We start from the raw sequence: 20,091 nt of genomic DNA, 5'->3' as shown, positions 1-20,091 counted from the left end.
TGATAGCGCAAGAGAAAACAGTGAAGAGAATGGTCCTTTCCTTAAAGGAATTTCAAATAATCCCATCTATTTTACATTTCTGACTTTATTATCTACTGTATTTTTTTAGCTACCTCTTGGAAACTATACTGATTAAACTATCATGAATGCTTGTTCTAGAACTAGTGAAAATGAAATGCAATCCCATTAAGTGACAATGAATTAATCAAAATATCTCAAAGCCTAAGCATTTGAAAGTCAGTGCTGTGTTGATTTTGCCAAAAAAGTCAAACCTGCTATGTTGCCAAAAGACTTTTCCTGAAAAAAGAAAAATTAGTTTTAAAATTAGATAATTAAATCTGAAGAAGTAGAAGCTCATCTGCAATGCTTTGCAGAAATAAGCAGAAGAGAATGAATGGTACATAACTATATGTTGTCTTAAAATGATATCCAGCAATGTCACTACTGTACAGGCCATGCATACCTAGTCTTTTTCGTCTGGGTTTCTCCCTGACACCTACTCTGTGATACTTTTAGAGGAAATACTGACCATCAATGAAATGTTCATGCATGAATGGAAAAAAGATGCCTGAAAGCAGCAGAATCTTGCTTGTGCCTCATACTTGATGTTAAAAAGAATGTAGAGGAAATAAAAGTATCAGAGAAAAAAGTTTCAAGTTCTGGTTATGACTTCAATATATCATGTTATTCAACAGGTTCACTTCAAAAGTACTTTACATTCGTAGCTGAAAAGCAAAAATGCTGCTTTGGACCTAAAGAACTTTTTCTGACTAACTAGGTTTGAAAAATTACAGTCTGTCCTGTTTTGTAAATTCTCTTTTAGCAGTGCATTATTTTTAGAAGAACTATACCAAGAAGCCTATTTTGACAATATATAGTAACCAACATAATTTTCTGAGGGGACAGGATGGGATCAGAGCCTTCCCTTTATACTTCATCTCCACCTACTCTTAGTCATAACTTTAAGCTGTATTTCAGTCAGCTCTCCTGAAGTCTGTCAATTTATTGATGTTAATTGGCATAGGACAAAGGGAATAGGACAAATTTAAGATCCAAAAATGGTCCTAGCCAAGAGTTTGTTAAGTGACTAATTTTTAGATCCAAACTCCTGTTGTCACTTTGAAATGTTTATAATTAACTGATACTTACACTTCCCATTATCTCCATTTGACCTCTAGGCAAAAAAGAAAAAAAAAGTCTGGGTTCCAATTAGTTCTGCATAGCTTTTTAATTCTTACCAGTTTAATATTCCCCTGCTACGTATTAAGTTCACTCAGGAGGAAATTCCCCTCAGCTGTATGCCTTTTCAGCAATAACAGTACATCCATAGTCTTCGAAAAAAACCTCATCAAGATAAACATATAGGGAGACTTTACACATTCTGGAGTTCTTCACCCTGCAGAACCCTCCTCCCGCTGTGTTGTTAGTGTGCCCTAGTCCTGACTGCCAGATTCATCACACTAACACCACTCCCCCATTTTTCCATTTCTGCAGCTTGTTCTATGCCACCCTCTCACTGTTGGAACATAGAACAACTGCAGGAATTATAGCCAAACTACACGTAAGGGAAATCATAATCACAGACTAATTTAGGAAAGTTAGGTCATTCTCAGCTCTGTGGTATACCTACACTATACGCCTGATAGTAGGCAGAGGCTGCCTGTGTACTAATTAAAGCTTTCCTTCTAAAACAATATTAAACCAGCAGACCTGTTTACACTATCTAGTCACGTTATCTAATGTGTAAAGACCAAGTGACTGACCTTTGGAAAGGGTCCTTAGTCAGAAAGAAAAAACCCACTCCTGCAAGTAAGAGAACTAGCCTGTATTACAACTGATTGGGAAAAAGCAACCCAAACTCCATTTCTTCCAGTAAGTTCCCTCAAAGCTCATTTGAGTAAGCAACATACTTGGCTTACACAAAGATGATTTAGGGGTTTCCCTCCTCCCCTTCAGTTTGCTTTTTCTCCTCAGCAAGGATCTCTAATCTGTTTACAGGAGTTTCTCCTAACACACAAGGCAGCCAAGCTGAGTGCTCACCTTTAGGCTTGTGTGGGACCGTGGCTGGCTTAGCTCATGGAATTTCCAGTGCTCTGACCCAGGCGTTTCCCCTGCTTCTCTCTGAGTTTCAGGTGTAAGTAGTGCATCTCCTGGAGGTAATGGGAAGATGCCCAGTGATATCGGACGCTCCTTTCTGTTTGAAAGAGAGACAGGTTTCATCAGCCATTTCAGATATCACACATTTTATTTTCCTGCATGCCTTTGAAATCAGCAGGGAAGTGGTAAAATTATAGGTTCAAACACTCATACGCTGTGCTCTATTAAATATACAATGTAGCATACACAGTTTGTATTACAGCACCTAATAAGTCTTCATTTCACATTGTGTGATTACAAATGGCCTATTCCATGGCTTTAGATAGCAGTTATTGATTGCACTGTAGCTAATCTATAGTAAACAAAAGTTTTACAGAAATGGAACACAAACAGGACTGTAAGATGAAAACTTTTCCTTATTTCAGACTAAATTACAGTTTTCACCAGCCACTCTTAAAAATAACATTTTGCAATTTTTTTTTTGGCAAGATACAGTACCACATAACTTTGACAATAGCCAACAGCTAAATCATTAACTGCAGCATTTGCGAAAGTTGTAAACAATCAGCTTAAAGTCCAACTCTTCTCAAAATGTATGATATTTTTCTTCTGAAGATCACAGGAATTACATGCATTTGTATAACTGAAAAAAAAAAAAGGGTCAAGGAATTACCAATGTTAAAACTAGCCCAGCCAAAAATTGTGTGGTTTTAACCAAGATTAGTTCAACACTCTACTTCATCCCAAAGCTGCACAAAAGCTTGTGCCAGTAAGGTAAATTACTTCATCCCAGCTCTTCACCATCGCTGCTATTTTTATCACTTCCGTAAGGCAAATGTTTGGAAATTCCAAAGCTTCGTACATTGACCCTCGGAAAAAAAAAAAAAAAAAAAAAAGAAAAAAATATCCCCAAGTCAATCTTGCCATCAGTAGTGTGATCAATAAACAAAGAGATTAATTCTTCCTGCCAGCAAGAGACAAAAACATTGTGTAGAATGCAACTCAGAGGATGCTACAGCCAGCCCTGAAAAGGAAAAATATCAGCCAGGGATAGAATTGAGATAAAGCAAAGTATTTGTTCAGTCAGAACAATGAAATACAGAAAAAAGGACTGTAATCAACTAGCACAGCTTTAAGTATACTGAAGACAGAAGATAAAAGTGTGCACAATTGATGGCAGAAAATTATGCTTCTTGAAAGCATAGCCCATAAGTACCCCTGCAGAGACAATCCAGACAAAATACTAGGGATTTGAAAGATCTCACATTTTAGCATTATAAAAAGTCAAATCACAGCCACATATACTTTCTTTTGCAAGGCTTTTCACAAATTAAACATAACCTAGGCAGAATTCTGTGCACAATGTGCATATAAGTTATATGCAAAATATTAAAGGGAATGTTGAAAAGCAAAAGGAAAAGCTAAGCATTTTTATAATTTTGTTTTGTTTTGTTTTTTGTTTACTTAAGAAGAAAAGGTAGTCAAGAAGGGATTGTATTTAGCAATTAAGCAGTAAACTCCTTTTGGTAAATTTTACATCTCAAAAAACCCCAATGTTCAAACAGCAAACAATTTTAATTGGCATGAACCTTTCCAGTCCAGGTGTACAAAGATGCTCCTTGTTACAAAAATCCTTGCAACTAATTCTCACATTGCATGTATCTTGGCCTTTCATAAATACTATTCCAGGTTCAGTCATTAATTCAGAAGTAGTTCAGCAAAGCAAAATAGGCAGCAAAGCAAGTAAAGCAAAATCAGTCAGGGTTACAAAACAAAAAGCATCAGATACTGTTCCAGCATCTGCAAACTAACTGTGCTGAAAAATCTTCATAAATATAGCCCTAGAACTAAACAGAATTTGGTTCCAATGATTCCTGCTATTGTAACAGGTTCTGCTTTTCTTTAGATTTCCCACAACTCTAATGTGTGTGGGGAACAAAAGACATACCACATAAGCTTAGATTATGTCAAAAGACAGACAGAAACCATTTCATTGGTTAAGAAGTCCAGCAACAAAAAAAGGAAAAAAAGCAGCCCTTCAGTGGAAAAGAAAGCCGGTGATAAAGCACGCATTGTGAAGGGCCCTTCACTTTGGAAAACACCTCCCGGAGCAATGCTTCAGAGCAGACAGATTTGCTTACTTGCAGGATATGCCACAAAGCTTTTCTTGCAGTCTTCAGAAGAGAGAATTTAAAGAAAATGGGTACCAAAAAAGTTCACAACTGACATTTGCTTTTTTGCAGAATAGTTTTAAATAAATTTTATAATGAACTTGTTTTGATGTGCTAAAACACAGTTCAGGTGCATTGCAAGACTATGCAGTAAATGAAGTTTGAAAAGGGGGCTTATTTTGGAAAGGAAGGTTATTATGTGCATGTCTGCATTAAAAGAAATCTGATTAGACTGAAGCAATTTCAACTTATTTCACTGGTTGTTGACCAGAAAGCAAAGAACCCCTTCTACTCCCCCAAAGTCCAAGAAATATCTGTAAATACAACAGTGAGCAGAAGACAGGCACATGTTTTAAAAGCCTAAACTAATATTCTGAAGTGATGTACTGAAGCATTTACAGGAACCTTTAGGATAAGCAACCAGATGCTCTGTTCTAAAATCCGACTAGTGTTAAAAAAATAGAAACAATTCTTCTACAATTAGATTTCTCCATCCTGTATTCTTCTCTTTTTTAAATGAATAGAAGACTAAGGAACTGAGTTCCAATTCCTGTAATTCCTAAAACAAATTAATAGGGGCAGGAAAAAAACCCATAGCTTCCCAAACCCCCTCAAATCCCTTAAATATTCTCTAGGGGAGCAAAAGCACATTACCAAAAAACCCTCTTTCTTAAGCCATCTGACTGCTGAAATATATATATATATATAAAAAAATCTAATAGAAGTTACTGAACATGAAGTTCAATATTTTGCTTTGTTTTTCAGAGTTGGGGGTTGTTTTGGGTTTGGGTTTTTTGCCCCCTTTTAAACTAGCACAGCCTTACTAACTAGATCAGTCTATAGAGAGTTACATTTCAAATTTATTTTATTTCTTTGTATTTAAATATTCATACATGTTTATGATCAGTTATTAATAATTCATATTTCTTTTATCTATTGATTGGCTTTAAACCTTTGGAACAACCCTTCTGTGCTCAGAGAACCAAGTTAAAAGTGTACTACCATAGAAAGTTTACATGCATCATGTATTACGGAGAAAAAGTCACATAGCTTGCTCAGAGAACACTGTTTTCCAGCATTTTTCCCTTTTAAAATAAAGTTTACTATTAAATTTACAACCACAATTACAGTATGTCAAGTTTTCAGGTCAGAAAGTTACGTTTTAAAACTTTTCCAACTGCTTTCCCTTTGTAATTATAGTACTAAAACACGTCAAGATTACTTTTGGTCACAATATTCTAACGCATCTCTGCTACTGCTCCAGGCAAGTAGGACAAACAGAACATAACTTGAGGGGCGACAGAGTTGGCAGCTTGCCACACAAGTACGGAAAAAGAGAAGAGGATAACATTTGGCTGAACAATAGTGAATAGGCTTTAGGAGTTCTAATGCTTAAATAATGAAAGATTTTTTTTTTCCCACCAACCAATAATCAGATTTTTAAAAAAATAATGCAATCAACTAATTACTGTGGTTTTGAGATCATCAATTAACTGATCTTACACAATTCTTTTGATTAAAAGTGAAATTTAATAGTACAAGGCCTCAGACTGCATACATTTATGGCTACATGAGAGCAGCCAAGTACCTGACAATACACTGAACATTGAGCTTTATCCATGACATTATCATTGCAGCTTTTTTTGCAGGTTACAATAAACCAATGTAATAGCTTTCAAAAAAAAAAAAAGGAAAAAAAAAGATACATAAGCTGACCTTGTACTTGCTTAAATAAAAGGCAATGAAATTTGAGTGTATAAAAACAAATATTGCTATGTCCCAGTCCACAAATATTATGTTTCCAAAGAATTTATAATTTATACATAATTTACATGTCTAATTTATCCTTGCTTTTTCTGTTTGAAAGGAAAACAGAAAGCAGAGAAAAAGAAAGAGCGCATGAAGCCAAGGTTCAGTAGGTCAGAGTACCTGAGTATCCTTGGTAGGTTCTGCGTCAGAGCTGGCACACCAGTAGAAATAGAAAAGTGCACTAGCAGCAAAACAGAGAGCGATACCAAGATAGCCGAATTAATGACCACCGCCCCGCCAACGAAGCCAAACACAAATAGCAGCATGCATCCAGGATTCATGGCGCTGCGCTGGCATGGTGAAATGCCGGAACCAAGAAGGCTACACAGGGGCCGAGGGTGTATCTTTGTAGGCAAAGTCTGTCATTCAGCCGCTGCCACAAAAACAATGCCATCAGCAGCAGCTTTCTACTCTTCTGCAGCAGCTCCAGAGCAATGACATCACCGCTCTCCTCCCCCTCGCGCCGCGAGCTGCCGCGATCCTCGCAGCATCTATGCAGCAACGCAGAGACACAGCCAGCCCTGGAGTTATTCTCCCCTCCTTCCACGCGGAGTTCATAGGCTAGAAAGCTTCAAAATCTGCATAATATATTCACATCGAGCCCTGAGAACAAACGGGTACCACGATACACACCTTCATCAACCCGTACGCAAAGCGACGGCAAGATATCAATTATTTTGGGACAGCTGCTGACGTTTTCCCTGCCTACCCTAATGCAAACACTCAAAAAAGCTGAAATTGTTTAAGGCTAACGTACAAAGTATATCTCAACATTTAGCAGTACGACAGCAAAAGCTTCTTTCTACCGATTTCTACACTATTCTCTTACCGCATTCCAATCATACAACAAATCTTTCTGATTCAGCCGAACCGTTGTTGTGGGATTAAACAACAAAGTCTTGCAAACACAAATGAATGGATTTTTTTTCTTTCATTTCAGGGTGAGAGCGTAATAAATAGCTTACCTAATTCTACTGTGTGTTGTGGATTCTAGCTGATCACCCCCTGTTAGCTGATGAAGTTTGGTTCTTTCCAAGTGCTCCATATAATTGTGAATCATCTGTTTAAAACGACAGAGAAACAGCAACAGATATTTAATAACATTTACTTTTACTACAACTGCGTAATTCTTGGCCAACGCAATATAATCTTCCTCTGTAATGCTAAAAATAGTAAAAGCATTCAGAAACGTTAAAGTAGAAGATAAAGAAAAAAAGCAAAACTATACAGTGTGTAAAACCACAAACCAGAAAAGAAGCCCATAATAAATAAAAAAAATTGGAGAACATACTTGTGCATTCAGCACAGGAAACATCCTAAGGGCACACAAAGTGCATGCGATATTACAAATGAGTTTTGAACAGAGGTACCATGTTCAAATCCATTTTGAAGGTTAAGACCTCGTATGTCCAGCAGATATTAAAATTTATTATGTGACAATACGTTTCACTATGGCCTAATTGCAAAGTACCGCAAAGGTCAGATAATACGCACCTCAAGTATTAAACATAATGAATCCACAAACTAAGAATCAGTAGGCAGAAATATGAAGTCAGCAACTCTTTTTTTTCTTCTAACATTCAAATAAATTTCAGTTTTCTCCATTTTCTAGAAGTGAAGTTTGGTTTTAAATTATCTAGGCTGACATCTCATAAAAAGGACTGAGTGCCTATGGATTTTTAGCACTCAAGATGAGCTTTACTTCCTTGCTCTCTTTCTTTTAAGAGAGACAGCCACAGGCCAACATGCTGATTCCTGCAGTCATGACATTTAATGAACCCTGATTCCAATCGGCCAAAGGATGATGCTACTCAGCATGTAACTGATCCAAGACATGCATGGGGAGAAGTAACAGATACCGCTGCATCACCGCAAAAGGTTAATTTGGACATACATCTTTGAAATGAAAACTGGAAAAGCCTGACGAGAAGCCTACATGACATTTGATATTTTTAGCATTTTGGCACTCACATTCACAGATGAATAGAGCACTCGGAACAAAAGAGGAAAAAAAAAAAGAAAGAAATCATAGGTGTACTGCAGAAGAATTTAGCATACTTTTTTCCTGAGACATATTCAGGTCATATCTCAAAGGCTTCCTCTAGAAAAAAATACCTTTCTGTAAAACTGTAATTTCTTCTGCTATTCTAGAAAGAGTATACACACACTTTCAGAATAGTGTTATTAACAAGCATTTCTACAACCAATATTACATAACCTTTTATTTTGGGGGCAGTTGCAAACATTAGGACTAAATTCAGCAGGACTTGGAAACCTACATCTACATGTTACTTTCAAGTCAGGGTTGATGTGTCCAAGGGCAGTAAGCTTGACCTTCAATACTACTAACTTCAGTTAATATCAGCTTCTCCACAAACACTGCTTGCCAGCATTAGCTATATATGAATATATATTCTTAGTCTGAGATTTTTCTGGTAGAGTGAACTGGCTTAAATACTGATTGATGGGTATTCCATAAATCAGTAACTTACATGGTAAATACTGGTTACGTACAGATCCTGGTTTTCCCTGCATTCACCTGAACTAATTAATATAATTCAGACCAGCAAAACCCCCTATCTTACTATTTTTAGAGAAACATTATATAATATACTTAAATGCTGTCAAAAGCTTACAAAATTTATCCTCCAACAAAATTATATAAATGCAATGTTTTACTAGGACCACCTCATTTGCTTTCTGAATTTTTTTAATGCTTGCTCATACGCAGAAGCAATCAAAAGAATTGAAAGCTCCACCGTCAACTATCCACATTTCTTGGTTTTTCTGTTTCCACCAGGCAAGCAAAATTAGGTGTTCCAATGGCTTCTGTGCCTCGTTTTACAAACAAGTTTATTATAATCCAAATTAATTAGGAAATTCCTGGAAAAAAACAACACTGCATGACTTTGAAATGCACATGAGACCATTCTGTATCCTGTTCATGTATTCCCTCATCATGGGAGGGAAATATTACTGAACAGAAGCTGATCTACCTGCAAACACTTCAATTCACAGCACACCAATTGGTTTCTTGAAGCAAAATTTTAAACAGAACATCTGCGGTGCTTTTTAGCTAGTGAACAGAAGCTGAGTAACTAGTACCTTTCCAGGGAACAACACATGGGGAAAAAAAGAGCAGGGTCAGTAAAACCCACACAACTTTCATGTTTTGCAAAGTACATGGTTTAACCTACTTTCTTCCCTCCTCTCAGTTTATGCTTTTGTGTACTGAAATGTCTCATCATATTTATTACCCGCATAGAGGCTAGAGGGCAGCCTCTATGTCAATTTAAAGGACTGAACCCAGTCAATTTAAAGGGCTATGTAGCTTAGTATTGTTCTGCAGATGAAAACAATGCTGATGGTAAAATAAGCAAATCTGTAGGTGACATACTTCTGCATAAAGCATATAAGCTATAGGAACACAAAACTGAGATGAAAACTCAAATGTACACGTCATGGGCACATGCAGTGCAGCATGGCAATTTAGAATCATAGAATTATATGATTCTATGTGCACTTGCAGTGCAGCACGGCAATTTCTCCACAGATCCAGGCTATACGTGCCTGTGATGTCCCCAAAATCACAAGTACAGGTGGTACCACCATGCAAAGTCCACACACTGCCTCAATCCAGAATCCCAAAGATGAAAGTTGACAATACTGGAATATTCCTCACCCTCCCTCCCTACCCATGGGACAGGGGGACTACACAGCTGATGCTGCAGGGTCATGAGACATAGTGCATGGATTCAACTTCTAAAAATCAGTTAAACAGAAGGTTGAAATAATAAATTAAATACTGTAGCTTATTGGGAAGTTAGCTCACTGTAACTGCTCCTCTACAATAAAATTTTGAAGACTCCCTCCAAAACCACTGGGATTTGAACCAGATGACCTTCAGAGATCTTTTCAACCTAAACTACTCCAAGTCTCAGCATATCCTTGAAGCGTCATCTTGATTAAAAAAAGTCTAATGAATTAACACACTAGAATTCTCAGTGCTCAAAATCTTATCAAAAGTTTTGCTATGTTTTGATATTATTCAGCTATCCGAAGAAAAAAAGTTTAATATTACTGACAATTTAAAAATAGACTTAAGTGGATTTAATTTCTCTCTACTTGGCACAATTCCTACCAAAGTTACACTAAAGGACAGATGATAAATAAAGGACATCTACTACCCTTCTCTTCAACAAAAGTTGCAGTCAATGTTTAATCATCCATAACCTTTTACTACTGACAGCTCACCTTGCTGCCCCTGAAGTCCACAAATATTTTGAATATGACCAATTGTTTCAAGGAAGACATCATAAATACTAACCACTTCAGCATTGTTGTAATTAAATACATTGCTCAATTACCATTAGCTGATGGGATTAAAGTTAAACTCAGATCTTGGAAGAACTACCTTATTTAGTTAACAGCATTCCACAGTTCACGTGTTAGCTCATTTTAGGGCACAACATGTACAAACTGACTGAGCTTTTGAAGACATTACAGCATGAATATGAAAGTCATTCCCTTTGAATGCAAGTGACAACCATGCAATGTCTTTCCATCTCAAACACACACTCAGATTGGTTTCCTCATATGGCACGTGACAAGTTCTACAACTGTAGAAAGTGTTACAGGTTTTTCTACATCTTAAACTTCAGCATTCAGTGAGACAATTAACAGCCTGTCACTAGTTTCTACTCCTACCCTTACAAATACGAGCACTCCCAATGTACACAAGCCTGATACTTTCTTTGTCACAAACAAATGTGTACATACTATGTTGCGGTCATTGTTACCTGCACTTTTTCCTTAACCAGGTTGAGAGCATCTCCTTTATACCTTCCTTTTTCTTTCACTCCTCCTTCCTTTTTGTGTCAATGCTTTTACTCCCCCAGGACAGGTTTTAGTAATTCTTTGACTGTCAGACCAGGCTCAGCACTATAGCCCTCGCTGTTCATCCCGCAGATCCAATCAGGTTTGGCACAAGCGGCTCCTCCCTTTGGGAACGTGCGACCGACTGTGTATATATAGATCTTTCTGTGTCCCACATAATCTAGATTTATTAAGGTAATAGACATTTCTAGAATCTCCTTGATTCATTACAAAAGTCCTAAATACACTTCCATGTAACTACCTTTTACCTGTAAGGATTTGTGGTGAGCTTGTCACCTAAGTAAAAGCATCATTCCCACTGGTGAGCTTGATGCATCTTTATCCACATATAAGATGATGTTGCTGGCAGATACAGTAGTACGTAAAGATGCTAAATCCAGGCTTTATGCATCAAGCTGTTAATGCTTAGCATAAGGCTTTAGAAAAAGTATTTGCTTGAACAGATATCTAAACTCTATCTCAAAAACACTGTATGACTGGTACCCATGCTTAGCCACAATTGTAACTAGACATCTCCACTTAGCCTTCTCTTCCTGGTTCCCTATACAGGGACTTGCTGGGGATATCTGTTTATCCAAATGAACCTGACAAAGTACATTCCCAATGCCAGAGACAGGCTCACTGTTCTGTCACATTGTATCAGCGCAAAGCACTGAGAAACTTCCATGGCCCAATTATGCTTCATTAAACTAAGCCCATATTCTGTGTGTCAGGGAGATATCGAACCATCTTAGCCTTGTGTTTCCCAAAGGATAAAAAGAATCACTTCCTTAAATAGGGAAAAAAAAGTTTTATTTTGGAAATCTGTGCAGAGAAGCACCACAGGTGTTAGTCAACTCTCAAGCAGATGCTAAAGTACTGCTTTGCCTCAGTTTCCCAACTGAGTAATGAATGTAAAACAGCCTTCAGCCAAGCCTTTAAAAAGCCAGTGCCATAGTTATGAAGTGTGCCCCATTAATTATGCAGAAAAAGACAGACGCTTTACACCCTACTCAGGGGAGTTTACCCTGAAAGAGTCACTAGCAGCAGCACATCACCTCTTTGCCGCAAAGGCAAAAAAGCACCAACAGGTACATGTAGAAGACAGGACTGCTTTTATACAGGCAATACAAGAAGTCAATTTTCTATTAAACAGAACAGTATTTGGGATAAAAGCTAACCGAGTAACAAAATTCCTTTCTAAGTCTATAGAGCAAAGGTCTGAAGATTTTTGGATTAGACCGCTGTCAACCATTCACCTTTCTAGCCTACTGCCCTTGTATGATTACTTCCTGCATCTGGTCCTTTATAGCCAGGGAAAGATGGACAAGAGACTTTGCATAGTTAGATTCCAGAAGTTCAAATTCAGGAACTCCAGCATACTGCTTTACTGCTCACCTGTTCTGAGCTTTATAACAGAGGAAGATCAGCGCAAGATCAAAATAAGCTGCAAGCAGAGGAAAGACAAGGGACCAGAGCATGTTAACTAAGCAGGGGATCACGCCATGGATGTAAGAACACATTCAGGCTGCATTCATACATTCTGTCCTGACTGAACAGATTATCCTCTTCACTACCTGCCACAAATGCCCAGCTGCACTCCACCTTCCAATCTGCCAACTCAACTGCTCAGGTTATCATACCCTAATCCATTTAAAATCAAGCCAGTTAGCTCAAGCATGGACTTACCAGGGGAGGAAGCTTAAGGGGATATATCCCACTCACACCCATTAGCTCATCTCCCACTCTTGTAGAGAGCAGCAAGATAGAGGCTAATTTAACAGAAGGGTGAAGAAGGCTAAAGCCTCTTTCCAGAGCTTTAACAAGCCAAGGCAGCCCTGCTGTCTCTGCAGCTGCAAAGACACCTTGTTGCTAGGGCAGGCTGGTGTCCCGGAGCTGCAATGCAGAGCCCTGTCTCCGGCAGGCTGAGCTCCAAGGAGCACTCCCAGCATTCACCACAACGCACACCGCAGGCGAGGGGTTTGGTTCTCCGGTTCGCATCACTGGTGTAACTTCCCATGGCTTAAGCAGTTTAAGTAGGTCTTGGTCAATTTTGACTGAAACTGTTTAGGTGAAATTGCCATCAGCTGCTGAGCCAGCAAGCTTGCTGGGCAGTGATCTTCAGCAAAGAGGTAGCTGCAGGCAGGTAAGGTTAGTGCTGAAAGAGGAGATGGCTACAGAGCCTCAGTGAAGTCAAAAGTTGGAAAAGACAGACATCCAAGTCTGAAATGCTGAGCTGTGAATTAAAGAAGGGGGGTGGGGGTGTTGGGGGGAGGTCTTATGGAGAGAAGCAAATACTGAAAAGAGGCAGAAAAGAAAAAAATTGCTAGAAATTAAGATTGCAGAAAATGCAGTCAAGTTACATCTTTAACACAACATCTGTCAAAGTAATCACTGCCAACATCTTAGAGCTAAAAAAAAATATCCTTCTAATGGTCTGCTTATTATTTGGTCAATTGAAAGAAAAAACAATTGCCATTTCAGTAAGTACCAAAGATGGATCACTTGCAAAGACAATGGTGAAGCTGATTCAGAAGGAAAAAGTATTTCTTCCTAGAAAAACATGAAAACACCAAAGATTTCAGAAACAAGTATTGTGACAGAAATATTTAAGACAATAAAATTGGTAATTAAATGCTTAAAGTAGGTTGGATATTTGTCAAAATATCTTGCATTAAAAGAAAAAAGTTACAACACAGACCTAAGCCACTAGAATTTGTTGGGAGAAAGGGGAGCAGGAAATCACAAAGGGGATAGGGGAAGATGGGCACTATTATCAGACAGTCCTTCCAAGTCCCCAGGGATTTCAGTCCCTGAGTCTTAAACACACACCAGATATCAGCATTAAAATGCTGCCCTCCTGAGACAGTCTATGACTAAAACGAGGTACATCAGGAAGTTCGCACTTTAAAAGATTCACAATAGTGTCTCTAATTGTGCTCAAAAATGTCTTTGCAAATGAAGATAAAGGAGTATCTAGTTAACTTCCTGAGGTTAGTCACACAGTAGGCTCTCAACCTTTTATAAACAACCACACTACTGGTAGCTATTCTTTGTCCGTAGTTCCCAGCCCAGCCCTAAGCTTTTGCAGCCCACAAACCCATTACCCCATCAACTCTCCATGTCCTATCTTTCATACACTGTTGTATTTCAGCAGCTGCCAGATGGTGGTCTGAGAATTTTGTGTACCCCTAGTAATGTGTACACACGCTTGTCACCTAAAGACAGAGATCAAAGTCTATGTAGACAAAAGCAGAAATACCCTAACTTAAAGGTGTTTATTTTTAGAAGCTAAGCAATATGAATTCTTCTTCATCATCCTGATTTCCTTAAGCATTTTGGGTTGTCAGAGTTGGCTAAACACAGGGTAAGAGGTGAAACATTAAAAATGAAAAAAAAAAAACCCCAAACAAAACTGAGATTGGGGAAACAAAGAAAAAAGGAAGTAAACATGCTGAAAGGAAGGAGTGCAGAACACATGAGAACTGATTTCAGAAGCACAGAGGTATGAACATACCATGTGGCATTACAGCATTTCTTTATGAAGAAAGAACACAGTCACCTCGGTAATAATAAAGCCCAAGGAAACCCCTCTCCCTACACCAAAGAAAGTGAATTTAAGATGCAAAAGCATTTAATAAATAGGAATCAAACCAGCAAAGGCTGTTGTCCATTTTGGAGAAAAACCTATGTAAAAAGATATTCAGAACATCTCATTAGCATTTCATTGAATTAATGGTGCCCAATACATCTAGTTATCTTGAACTCTGAAAAACAGGATTCAATAAAAGCCTGTGCCATTTCAATTGTGATAGTACCCAAAGGTTCTGAGTAAAATAAATCAAAACTCTGCAAGCACACAGTACTCTGAAGTACTTCCAGTTCAAAAGGATGTAAAAAACTTAGGTGGGCAGCATTAAGCTTTGTCACTTCTCGTTTTACTTAAATTTTCAGTTTTCAGCAGATGCAGCATTCTAAAGCAACTATTGAGTAACAAACGTGATATTAAATACATTAGGATTTCAGTAAATATATGAATACTTTTATTTAAGAGCTGCAGAAGTCTTGTCATACAATACTCAAGAGCTACATGCTGGTTGTGGTTCCAAGCCACTTTCAGCTGTTATCAGTATAATTGCTAAGGAAGTATTAAAGGTAACCAAATCCAACATCTGTATTTGCTTTCCCTTTCCCCACATGTAGGCTTTTGAACTAGGAACAGTCAGTATTGCATTCCTCTCTTTGTTAGGGATGATCTAAAACCAGCTATCTGACCTTTCAAACAAAGGCAAAGCATTCAGAGTAGAAAACTGGGCTCAATATTGGGGCTCCAGATTAACCAGAATTATTCAGAGAACCTAAGGATTTCCTCAGTGAAATAAGTATACTAGTTAGTCAGTAAGCACCCTTGCATGGGGAAGACGACCCGCTACTAAAAATTGAAGTACTGCAAGTCCCTTTATGCTTTAGAACCAACTTTAAAAGTATGGGTCTTATTTAATTTAACAGAGACAAACTTGTCCCATCTTAATTAGCAAATACTGTTCTCAATAGTTAGCAGTAAGTATGGCAGGGACTTCTTTTAATCATGAATCTCAGTAGGAGACCAGTTTTTGCAGGTATTTGTTCCTTCAGTGGTACAAGTAAAACCAACAGAAAACTGCTGGAAAGAGTACCGAGACTGCAATTTAATTTCTATTTCTTTGAAGTTTGTTAGCGTGAAGAATTGCCTTTGAAATATGAAAAAGCAGATTCCTGGTTTTTAAAACTTCTGAATATCTGACAAAGCTATAAAATTGACAAGCATGTAATCAAACTAACATGGAGAAACAGACGCTTAATGTGAATGAGAAAAACTACATAGCCACATGAAGCCTGGTTGCAACTAACATTAGCAATACAAACATTCAAGCATCAGTGAATAAACCAAAACGTCCAATAATTTTCCAAACTGCTCACAACACAAGGTTTTCCACAGATCTACATTTTTACAGATACCCTGAATTCATCTTGGCATAATGACCTACCTCTGTATGTCTTGAATGAAGTGCATTGTATTCCTTCTTGAGTTCTGCCTCCCGCTCCTCAAGTCTGCTAACTGGAAGAAGAAAAATTTTTAAAAAAAGAATTAAAATTAAATTCAGAGTTCTAGTAAATGAGATGGACTTGCCTAGGACTAGGCAACCAGATCAGAGGTAAGAGTATTCTTAGTAGTAAATAGCAAAGAGCAGGATAAAAAGTTTGTCAGTTCCTGTGTTTTTAAACTCTGACCACTTGAGCTTCCCAAATACATCAACAGCAGCACAATCTTACAATTTACAGTCCTTGAAAAAAGCCCAAGTAACATTTTCCCTAGCTGATGGCTAGTCCAATGAGAGGGGATTTTTACATTCAAAGACTGCTTACTGCTTGCACTAATCCAGATGGTTTCACACGCGCACATGGAAACCATAGGAAGAGGCAGAAGCGACATCATACAGCTAGGCTCAGTCTTGGATGAGAGCTGTGAGCTCCTGTTAAGGCTCTACATTGGTTTCCTAGAACATAACCACACATAATCTCCAGAGGTGTTTAACTAGGACAAACATAAACAAGGTATTTTTTGAGATAGCTTCAAGTCATATGTTGTGGTACAGAAATTATGACTTCTGCTGGCATTGACTCATATTCTACTGAGTATTAAGGCAATAGATGCAAGGAAAGAAAACATTTGAGTATTTCTGTAGGTGTTCAAAGAAATTAAAAATACATCTAGCAGATCTAGTAGAAATTTTGACAGTAAGTTCATATTAAGAGGAGGTGAGCTGGAACAAACTGTGATATCCCTGTGCAATTAATTTGCAGAAAAACTAAAAGAATTCAGAACTTTCTTCACAAAACTTTTTTTTTTTTTTCATTCAAACAGAAAACATTTTTTGCTGCTTAGATGCGAATTCCATCTTTTTGTTTAAGTATTTTTGAGCACAATATTTATGTGACATACGCATGTGTTTCAAGTTTTGTAACTGAGCTTCTCTTACTCCACTTGCCATGTTTAAATACCCCTGGGAAGCTTCAAATTTATAGTTACCCATCTCCAGAGACTTGTTGCCAAACACAAATTATCTGAAGACAAATGCCAGCACCTTCTCTGCCATTTGCATATTCTCATATTGCCAGCTGGGCCTTCTGAAAATTAGTTCTCAATATACCATTACTTTTTGCTCCATATATCTGGGTTTTGGCACAGTATTTTATCATAAGTATGTTTAAAAAAAAAAAAAAATCTTTGCCAGAGTCAAATGCTGGAACCAAAATACATAATTGTCTACTCACTCAAATCTGTGTAAACATTCTTTGCTCCTAATCTAATCTTGCTTTTATAAGAACATCAAGTTCCTTGACACAGCCTTTTGCAGTCCACCTATAAATATCTGACCAAAAGTATTACTTCAAATTTTATTTTATTTATACCAACCCAAGATTGAACACTTCCATTTCTGCACTGTTATCAAACTAAACAAAAGCTCTTTGGGTCAAATAGCAGTAAGTGATGTACAACTATACAAAATATATTTTACAGCGCAAAACATACATAAATATGTATTTGTGAGACGCAATGCAGGACAATGTCTAATGACTGGGAGATTTTAGTTTATTATTTTTAGGCAACAGATGTTTTAAGCCTCCTCATACATTTAAAGGGAGGGTATACAGAAGCTTGTGTAAGTGCCTACAGAAACAAGTGTCAGAATTTATAGTTACAAAGCTTGACACGGCAAACCAAATTTTATCCACTAACTTAGACTGACCGGCATTTTAGTCAGAAGTAATTACAGTTTACAACAGTTGACCATCAGAGACATCCCAGCAGTAACCAGTCAGCAGCTATGAGGCAGAGCTCGGCAGCTTCAGCTGCCCACATCCCATCCAGCGACGGCTGTGCTCACTTCTGAATACACCATCGCCAGGCTTTGCACGACAGTTCCCAGCATCTCTCCCTTTCCCACAGACCAAGGACCTGGTGGTAACCTTTCCGCTGTGCTAAACCTGCTTTAGGACAGGCAAATAGCCTGGAAACCAGAAAGTGCAAACTGCGTGACTAATTAGCTTCGTGTTTTGTGAAACCAGCTCCCTCCCCTAGAAACAGTGTCCAAGCACCCGGCGAGAGGCGAGCAGTCCTGCGGCAGCTCCGTGCCCATGCTGCGTCCTCGTGAAACGCTGCTGCTTCGTGCTGGATGGTGAAGTCATGGTTCGATACGGCCTCACCAGGAACTTGCAAAGAAACTACGGTGATGCACCCCTATGTTGTTCGGTATGCTCATGTCTAGACAGCGCAGCCAACTCTGGCTCCTAGAGATTAATTTTATCTGGTGGATTCTGGGAAAAGTACTCAACACAGTGCATTTAATGACAGTTAATGCCACATTAGGTGTTACGAAAACCTTTCTTTGTAGCTGTCCATAACCTACCTTCATGAAATCCACAAAACCACTTCCCACTGTTACAAATATAACAAACACTTTCACAACAGTTGAAGTTCTGTAACAAAGCACACCATTTTCTCCTTCTATGGCCCAATTTTAAATAGTTCCTTAAATCAAGTCATAGAAGACAAACGTACATAGATATGGGTACTGCATAGTCAAGGAGGATATATCCATTAAATTGGGTAACTATTTTTGTTACACACAAAGATTAAAAAAATGAAGGCCCTAGAAGATGATGTAATTGACATTCAGCATTTCTGGAAGTCACTTTGAGCTGTGTAACACGCTACAGTCCTACAGCTGGAAGTGTCATTTATAAGCAGAGGTACACCTAGTTTATATACCCTCAACAGACACCACATTAGCAGTCCTCAAACCAGGCTTTTCCAATACCAGCAGGATGATACACAACACCAGAAATCTATTCTACCCAAAACATCCCTCGCATCAGATACGATCTTGACAAAGCAACCAACTGAACACACTTTCCAGTTAAACACTGTGGAAGAGATCGGTTATTCCCCAAGTATCAGAGATCACCATGGACTTGAACACAGAAGATACTCGAACCTAGTGAAGAACAGCTAGAAGGATTTTGAGGAAGACCACCAGATTCTGGCTTCAAAACCTTGCAGACACTTAAGTCACTATTAAAGTAACATTCCCATCAGGAGTAGCAGGAAACTAACAGCAATGAAATAGGAGACAGAAAAAAATGCCTTCCACTGGCAGAGATGTACATTTAAAAGTAAATTGTTGCCAGTTCCATTTTACTCCACTAGTACACAGAAGAGTGGAAGTCTGGAACCACCCTGATAACATCCCCACAAGAGAAATGGAGCTGGGCGCTGGTACTGCCTGACACACACTGGGTCCACAAAGTGGCAACCAGACATAGTTCCCATCAATTTGACTTTTAAGTAACAACACAAAAAAGCTCCTCTGATATTTCAGTCTAAGATTTTTTTTTCCACTAAGATCTCAGATTCTTAATGGGTAGATGATAAAATCAGTTTGATAATACACATCCTAAAAGCAAAATATCCATTGTCTCTGTTGTAATATGTCTTTATAAAGCCGCTATATCCTTTTTACATTATGGAAGATACTACAGTGCAAGATTATATTGCGTAAGATATTACATGTGCAAAATATAATACGCAACAAAAAAGTTTCACTCTTCATGGTTGTAAGTCTACATGGAAAAATTTTAAAGGTCTTCCAGCATCGTAAGTATGGGCATAAAATGCAAATATTCCAGTATTTTTAGGCCAAGGAGAAAGCATCCCTCTGGAACAGCACCACAAACTCACGCTCAAGGTCCACCTGCAACCTTCTTCAGCACTGTCAACATCCTAACACATTCAATGACCTAAAGTACCAATCCTAATCAAAGTTCTCTCAAATCAAACCAATCAAGCCTAAAAAAAGGGAGAGTAAATATTATAGCAAACTGGAGAGAAGCCTCTGGAGTTTCTGCCTCCTGACAGCATTACGAAGAATTAGGCAGCAAAGCTGCCCACCCTGCCTGTTCAAAAATCAGAGCTTACCTCCCAAGTCTGATGGCTTTTACCAAGTTTGGAACACCCTCCATCTGTATGTTGTCCTCTGCCTCAAACTGCTGATAAGCCTGAGGGGGAGAAAGAGAAACAGACCTGCTAGAACGCCAA

The 20,091-nt window shown here is 38.2% G+C and overlaps 1 protein-coding gene across 5 annotated transcripts in view; it reads right to left on the bottom strand.

The window, feature by feature from the left end:
- The window catches only part of SPAG9 (sperm associated antigen 9), a 65,888-nt gene that overhangs the window by 31,343 nt on the left and 14,454 nt on the right, over positions 1–20,091 (bottom strand). For 2 of the 5 annotated variants that reach the window (XM_075044409.1, XM_075044410.1), the window contains exons 3-5: positions 15,980–16,050; positions 7,043–7,137; positions 2,041–2,194 (exon numbers count right to left, since the gene is read on the bottom strand). In XM_075044409.1, coding sequence (XP_074900510.1) covers positions 2,041–2,194; positions 7,043–7,137; positions 15,980–16,050 — 320 coding nt within the window. Of the gene's footprint in view, positions 1–2,040; positions 2,195–6,197; positions 6,447–7,042; positions 7,138–15,979; positions 16,051–19,971; positions 20,049–20,091 lie in introns of those variants that run through there. The other 3 variants (XM_075044414.1, XM_075044411.1, XM_075044413.1) reach the window with 3 other exon arrangements.

This window comes from Buteo buteo, chromosome 13 (genome assembly GCF_964188355.1).
Source record: "Buteo buteo chromosome 13, bButBut1.hap1.1, whole genome shotgun sequence".
Taxonomy (NCBI): domain Eukaryota; kingdom Metazoa; phylum Chordata; class Aves; order Accipitriformes; family Accipitridae; genus Buteo; species Buteo buteo.
This window is presented reverse-complemented; position numbering and strand designations above follow the sequence as displayed.